The sequence below is a fragment of the Mustela nigripes genome, chromosome 12, assembly GCF_022355385.1.
Source record: "Mustela nigripes isolate SB6536 chromosome 12, MUSNIG.SB6536, whole genome shotgun sequence".
Taxonomy (NCBI): domain Eukaryota; kingdom Metazoa; phylum Chordata; class Mammalia; order Carnivora; family Mustelidae; genus Mustela; species Mustela nigripes.
In genome coordinates this window covers 83,368,439-83,376,078 of record NC_081568.1, presented here as the reverse complement: position 1 = coordinate 83,376,078, position 7,640 = coordinate 83,368,439, and the positions used below count along the sequence as shown (strand labels likewise).

General features: G+C 45.2%; 1 protein-coding gene across 2 annotated transcripts in view; it reads right to left on the bottom strand.

The window, feature by feature from the left end:
* Positions 1-4,895, bottom strand: part of STK32A (serine/threonine kinase 32A) — a 132,492-nt gene extending 127,597 nt beyond the window's left edge. For both annotated transcript variants that reach the window (XM_059417858.1, XM_059417859.1), the window contains exons 1-2: positions 4,279-4,895; positions 196-348 (exon numbers count right to left, since the gene is read on the bottom strand). In XM_059417858.1, the coding sequence (XP_059273841.1) occupies positions 196-301 (106 nt within the window). In that variant the 5' untranslated portion in view covers positions 302-348; positions 4,279-4,895. The remainder of the gene's footprint in view (positions 1-195; positions 349-4,278) is intronic.
* Between the last annotated feature and the right edge of the window lie 2,745 nt (positions 4,896-7,640).

Here is a 7,640-nt window from a genome sequence, read left to right as displayed (position 1 = left end):
TCTTTCTTTCTTTCTTTCTTTCTTTCTTTCTTTCTTTCTTTCTTTCTTTCTTCTTTCTTTCTTCTTTCTTTATGGCTTACTCTTGTAGTTCCTTCCTTCCTTTTAGTCTTAGACTGATTTACGTTGAAACAAGGTATTTATATTTGAATTCTGCAAAATTCTATACTTTATAGAACAGTAATCACATATTCTTACCATCTTCATTTTCATCAAACACTGGTGGTTTGCTTGAAGTGTTGGCTCCCATGGTCAAGTCAGCCCACACCCAGATCCTCCAGTTAAACTCTGCTGGCAGAAGCATTCATCTTCAATTCACTCAACAGAGATCTGGAAGCCTTAGCCTGATATCTGGAAGAGAAAAAGAAATGGTATCTTTACAATATGGTGGGCTCTAGGAATCCAGCACAGAACTGTGGTTGCAATATTCACCTGATCTGTGAACAGATCACCTAGAACAGAATTTTTTGTGTTGAAAATGATAATTTCACAAGTACAGAGAACATCAGGCATCTGGGAGAACCCCCTACATGGCCTCATGGGTAGTGGTCTTAGACTTACAGAGAAGGAAGGGAGCAAAATATTTCTCTAAGTAAGAAAACAAGTTTAAAATCTGGTCCAACAGTGTTTAAAAAGTATGTAATAAAAATATTTCATTGTGACTCTCTATATTGTTAAGAATATATTATCTGTTAACATTTTTTTTTTGATGTTTGAACAACAACTTTATTATTTTTTTAGTCATAAAAATACATTTCCCTCCTCTTTCCTCCTACTGTGGAAGGTACTACAACATAAAAAGAACAAGGTCTGAGTTTGGGCTTTACCTCACCAGCAAACTGCTAAATTTCACTAAACATGTTTCTTTTTTCCCCCCTTCCCCTGAACTTGAAGATGATGATGGTCCTCTCCTCAAAGGCAAATCAAATGTGATTTGGGACAATACCTGAAAATATTTTCACAGCAAAAGTGTTCCATGATTGTTGGCCACCCTGAAGCTTCAAAAAGGGATGTGTGTAAGAAGAAATGTACGTTTATGGTTTTGTTCATTTGGAAAACTTCCCCTGAAATTGGTCAGGAGAGGCAGCATCCAGAGTTCTGGTTCTGAAACCGACACTTAACAATGGCTTTGGGCCAATAACTTGACCCCTCGTCTCTAAGATGGCAGAAACCACAGTGCCTTCCTCAGGAATCACAAGCTCCCATGCCTTATTCAAGTCAGGCACAAATGCAGGTGCAAGCACTGGGCCAGGTGGAAGATGTCAGTGCCTGGAGGGAACTCTGGTCACCTGCAGAAGCCAGGCTCCATCTCAAAGAAGTCACTGCTCTCAGATCTAAAAGTTTGTTGCCACGTGGAAACACAGATCTGACCCCCCCCTCAAAAAAAAGGGCTAAAGATTCAGAATTTATACAAAACAATGTTTAAAAATTCATTTCAGCTATATGGCCTGAGAAAAATCTCACGGGACAAATACAACTCCCGGGATATAATTAATGAGATAATGTCCATAAGGCAATTAGCACAATGCCCGGTACATAATTTGCAAAGAATAGAATACTATTTTTTTAAAATATTTTATTTATTTGACAGACAGAGATCACAAGTAGGCAGAGAGGCAGGCAGAGAGAGAGGAGGAAGCGGGCTCCCTGATGAGCAGAGAGCCCGATGTGGGGCTTAATCCTAGGACCCTGGGATCATGACCTGAGCTGAAGGCAGAGGCTTTAACCCACTGAGCCACCCAGGTGCCCCTAGAATACTATTTTTAATAGTAGCTGTATTTCCTTATATATAATTTTTTAAAGACATCTATTCATTAATTTCCTCTCAGGCTTTTTCCACATGACGGAAATAGAGATTAGAGCTAGAATTGAAGAAAGGGTCCCGAGCAAACCTGGGAGAAGGATGGGAGGTACCGAAAAAGCACTTGAGAAGCTCCTAGGCAAGTCTAGAAGAAAAGCTCATTTTCCCATTAGGAAAATGTAAGTAAAGCCTGCATTTGGAAGGCAGACTCATTAAGGAAATGCTACTTTTCATACTAAAAGCCAACAGTTGGCTAAGTGCCACAGGGACTTTAAAAAGAATCATTAAATGGAGAGCAAAGGAAGAGTCAGCAATTAGGAAGCAACCAATTAAATGGTATGGAGGAGGGGGAGGTGGTAACAGGTGGCCGGAGTAACCCCGGGGAATTATTGACATCAGGAGGACAGAAAGACCTCAACTCTGTATGCTTCCTTAAAAAAATTAAAAAAAGAAAGGAAGAAAGAAAGAAAGGGCTTTTAATTTTAGTATAAAAGGGGCTGAGGAAGCAAGTGGGATGATGCCCTTAGTGTTTCACTGTGGGCCAGGGAGAAGGGAATGGGTGCTCTCTGTATTTTATTCTTGCATTTAGAGCCCAGAATAAGCAGGGAATAGTGGGAGGACAGAACCACAGATCACATTAGAGAGGACTGGTCCTAAAGAGAACATTAATCTTAACGAGTTGAGATTTTTAACACCGTAGATTCGGATCACATTTTCTTTCATTTTGTTCGTAAAACCTTACAGACATATTTTCACACGCGCCCCAATCCTGTCATTCTTATATTTTTCTTCACTCGTCAGGCTTTTGTCAAGTAGCCTGTGTTCCTGTAGCACAAGATGTACCAAGCATTGACCTTGCAAGTTGTCGAGACAGAGAAAGAGAGAGAAATATGATCACAATTTGCCACGTTTCGGAGTTCCATCCTGACATGCAGACAATTTTGTTCAGCAAACATCCAGTGATTTTTTAGCGGGAAGTAAATATGTCAACAGGAAACCACTTTTGCGTCTGTTTGGGGAAAGGGGAGGTGGATGTGATGGTTTCTCCATTGGACCTGATGCATCCAAGCCAGTTTAGAACTGTCTTTCCCACTTTCTCCCCATAGGGATAACCAAGTTAGGTAATTTCCCCCCCGTATCCAGAAAGAAAGAAACGACCTCTGGCAGGAAAATGGAGACATGTCTTTCCTGTTTTGCTGCTTAGACCAAGCAGAGCTAGAGTACTCTACTCTGCCAAACCCACACCACCCTGACCTCCTGGCACAGAGTCTGTAGGGTGACACGAGCATCACCCGAAGATGTCTAGAGGACAGTGACCACCCCTGCAAACCAACAACCTGAACATAGAAAATCTAAGAGAGAAAGAAATGTGTCTTATAAGGACACAGAAAATTTTTAGATTTTCCCCTGACCTGGCCAGTTATCAGATTATTCACCGCAGACTCATTCTCTCATGCTAACATACGAGCTTCGGCCTGAATTTTGGGGGCTGTCAACTGGTGAGCTTTTCTAAGCTGCTAAGACCCCTTAAGTAAGAGGTGTGGTCTTTTAGGAACTGAATCACCTATGTTGCGATGTGAGAAAGTTGCCACTTTGATGGAACTGTTCCATCACTGCTGTAGCTCGTGCACCGAACTTAGTTTGCATTTGAAATAACAGAATTTCTTAAACTCAGAAACACACCAGAAACACAGTTAAGAAAGAAAATGTCATGAAAAAAACACACCACTCTACTATACTGGCTATATTTCATCCACCTCGCTTCCTCATTTTTATATAGTAAAATTACAGGTAAACATTATTTCTACCTGGCCCCCCTGCCAAATTAGTTTCCCTTGCACACTTCCCAAAGACAGACACAACAGCAAATCTAGTATATGGTTTACAGTCCCCTTTCTATGATTTTACAATATGCTGTGTGTTTTAAGATAAGTCACCTAAAAATGACATGGACTAGTAGGTACACTTTGCATCTTGCTGTGATCATTTCCCCTTATAGCTTTGTGATCTAGGCAGGCTGGTTTCACAAGCTCTGATTTCTGCTTTTTAAGGGCTGCATAGCAGTCCACAGTGTGAATACACTGCATTTTATTTTTCTGTGTAAAAATGTTCATATCCTTCCGGCTTGGGGAAAGCACCCTTGTGGAGATGAAGGCAACCATCGAAGGTAGTTTCTGCTGGTTTAGAAGTTTCTGCTGGTAGAGAACAGTCAGAAACACCTGGCGCTTACCTCCACCCAGCAAATATTTATTGACGTCTGTGTGGGTCTGGACCTGAGTCAGTGAGAGGCTGGTGGACAAGGAGGGGGTACACAGTAACTAGGAAGCTGCGCTCCATCCCAGCCCTATCTGGTTGTGGGGGGTTGTCTTGACTGCCTGCCTTTGTCTTATTTCTCTTCTCCTTTAATTTATTAGCTTCCCAGCAGTGCCCTGACCATGCAGGTTTATTTAAAAGAAATAAAAATCTAGACCACCACTCACCTCGATCTTGGTTCTCTCTCCTCTCCTTCAAGAAGCTTGGACTGGTCTTCCGCCCCGGGGCACGGGGCCTAGCAGAGGGGTTCCCGGAGCGGAGGAGAGAGCAAGGAAAAGACGCCTACCTACCCCGGCGCGGGCGGCGGTGGGCGCCGGGCTGCGCGGGACTGGCCCACGGCGGGCGGCACCTGCGGCTGCCGGAGCTCCGAGCGCCACCCGAGCGCGCAGCTCCTCCGGGAGGGGCCGGCAGCGGGGAGCGGCCAGCCCGCGGGCGTCCCCTGTCGCCGCCCTCCCCAGAAACCGCCGGGCAGTTGCCTGGGAGAGCGACAGTCCCCTGGGGTCGGTGCGTCGCCGGCGGAGGGCGAGACGGGGGACAGCGACGCGGGCGCGGCTCCGAGCGGGTGGCGGGGATCCCGAGGCTCCTTGGCACGATCCCGAGCCGCCAAGAGCGGAGCGCGCCCCAACTTCCCAGACCGAGCCCCAGATGGCCTGAAACGACCCTCTTCCCCTCCGAGACGCCCTGGCAGCGTAGCCGAGGACGGGTGACCTGGGGGCGGGGGGGCGCTAAGGTCCCGTAGACTGGGATGGAGAAGGGCGCGATTTCCTGTAAGACTAAGTCGGGTATTGCGGGAAACCCGAGAGAGGATGGAGAATTTCACAGGGCCCGGCAGGAAGCATCTTTTGTTTCTGGGCTAGCACACTTCCTCGTTTGACTGCTGGGGAAACTGAGGCACGGACAAGAAAATTCTCACCGAGTGTTACGTACAACTCTTTCCAGACCTAGGTCTCCCGCTCGCAGCCCCCTCCCCCGTTTGTTTTCCAGGCACCTTTGTCAGCCTCGACCTCTGCGTGTGGAGGCGGGGTCAGGGGACGGGGACACAGACATCCCACTGGAACTTTCTTTGTGCTGTTCCCCTTGCTGCTCTCTGTACTTCCCTTTGTAGTAAATCAGCAAGGTCGAAATAACTTTTTATTGTCTTCCCAACAACCCAATTGTCGCACATGCGTAAGACACCAGAGAGCTGGCACTTGGTTGCTTTCTGTCGCGGCGAGGGTGGGGATCGTGGGCGTTCGCGGAGCAGGGCGGAGATGAAGGGTGTAGGTCTAGGCTGGGGTGGGCTGGGGACAGCTTCTCTTCAGCTCCAGCGTTTCCCTGCCATGTGGAAATGCCAGCTCTGTGTTGCCAAACATTCGGATTTTAGAAGAGAAGCTAGCAACGAGAACTTCTGTGTGAAATCTCCCATTATTTAAAAACATTGGCAAGTTTAGAAAATGTTCAAAACTGTGTTGGTCAAACAAAACGCATCTGTGGCTGAAATGGCTTTTCCAGACTCCTGTTTTGGTCTATCTAGTTGAAGCGTTGTGTGGCGCACAGGAAGCAGATTGGCTTTGTTCAACGTTTTTAGTAGCAGCTCCTAGAAGGGTGTCCGCTGCATCTTAAAATATCTGCTGAAATTTTTGAACAAGTCAGCGGTCATCTTATGGTCAAGAGCCCCATGACTTACTCATGAAACAAATGTTTCAGAGGTCTGGTACCCTAGTATGAGCTAGCCCCTATTCTCCTCTTGCTTTTACCTCAGCCATGGGCTGCATTCTGCTGTAGTCATTCGAAATGTGGAATAACCTTGAACTTCCAACAAACCTGCTCTCTCATGTGCATGTGGGGTCTTGAGGAAGGGATTTGCCCAAAGCTGCACAGTGAGTTGGTGGCAGAGCTGGGTAGAAACTTCCCTTATGTTATCAACACCTTAGGAAGAACCTGTCTGAGAGAGGAACGGATGCTTTAAGTGAACATTGAATGTGGAATTGGAGTCAAGTTCTGAAAAAGGGCAACCAAGTTGGGGAAAAAAAAAAAAAAAAGCATTACATCTTAAGGAATTCATTTTTTGGAGAGGCTCTTCTTCTTAAGGCAAAAATCAGGCACCCAGCCAAAAATACTTTGTTTATGAGTAGTATCTTGTAGTTTACAAAATACTCGAGGTATGTTCATGGCATGGACATTCCCTACAGACTTTTTGGACTAGTATTATTACCTCTTCCTGGGAGATAATGATAACCATTTTATCATCAGGAAAATGGAAATTGCAAGAAAGCTGGCTGAGAGAGACTGGAACTGAAGTCTCCAGAAGCCTCTTCATTTTAGTATCCTGGTTAGTATAAAGGGCTTTGGAGTCAGACAGTCTTTGACCCAAAAGCCAACTCCACCACTTAATATTTTGGAGGTATTAGACAGGTCACTTAAGGGCCCTGAGCCTTTTCGAATTTCAGTAAAGCAGATGATGGGCATTCATATTGGCTATGACTGATGGAGGACTCAATGAGATAATGTATACATTAATGCAATTAACATGGTGCTAGACAGCACAGAGTAAACCTTTAGAGACTGGTAAATGTTAACATTGTCATTTTAATCAGCAGGCTAGCAGGTTCTGCCCCAGTACTTCTCCGATCTCTTCTGTAAATCTTAGTTCTGTTGGTACAGTCACTCTTGCTTAAAATAAAACTAATCAGTTCTAATGAGTCTCATCATGTAAAGGCTTGGCGTGCCATAGGTTTTTCGGAAAAATAGTGATTCTCATTACTGTCTCACGTGTAGTCTGTCAAAAGCAGACCTGTTTCCAAGAGCTGATTGTGTGTTAATTCTCTATTTATTCAGTTGTTTATTCTCTCTTGCTAGCGTTCCTATCTCAAACGTAGCTGTTGGAGACACTGAGGAGGCTGCCGTACCAAGTTACTTGGGAGACAAACCAGACCAGATACTCTGGAGCCCCCCAGTGGAGAGGAGAAAAGTAAACCTGTGAGCAAGTGTTGTCCAAGTAGATAACCAGAACTTTAAATATATATATGTCTATACATCATGGCTTAGCACATACATATTAATACTACATCATTCCAGCCATGTCCATTCTTGGCTTGAAGTTGTCCCCGGGATTCCACTGCATTTAGAATAAAGTGATGCTCTTTATTCCAGCAGACAAGGCCTTCTACAGTCTCTTCCCTGCCAGTTTGTCCAGCTTCATCTAAAATGTTTCTTTGCTCACTCCAGTCTAGCCACCCTGGCTTGGTGCTCTTTGAAGATCCTGCTGAGCCTGTCCACACGCCAGGACATCTGAATGAGCCTTCTTTATGCACGAACATGGTTCTGGACTCCTCACTGTTCAGCTGTCAGCTCACGGTTCTTTAGCTTGGACAGAACTTCCCTCAACTCCTCCCCTCACATTGTTTCCCCACGACTTCTCCCCACCCCCCCACACACTCTGGTTTCTTCCATCTCAATATTCACCATGAACTAGATCTAATTTCCTTTTGTAACTTCTTTGCTATGCTTTGCCCATTGAAGACAGTCTCCACAAAGGCAGGAATTTTAT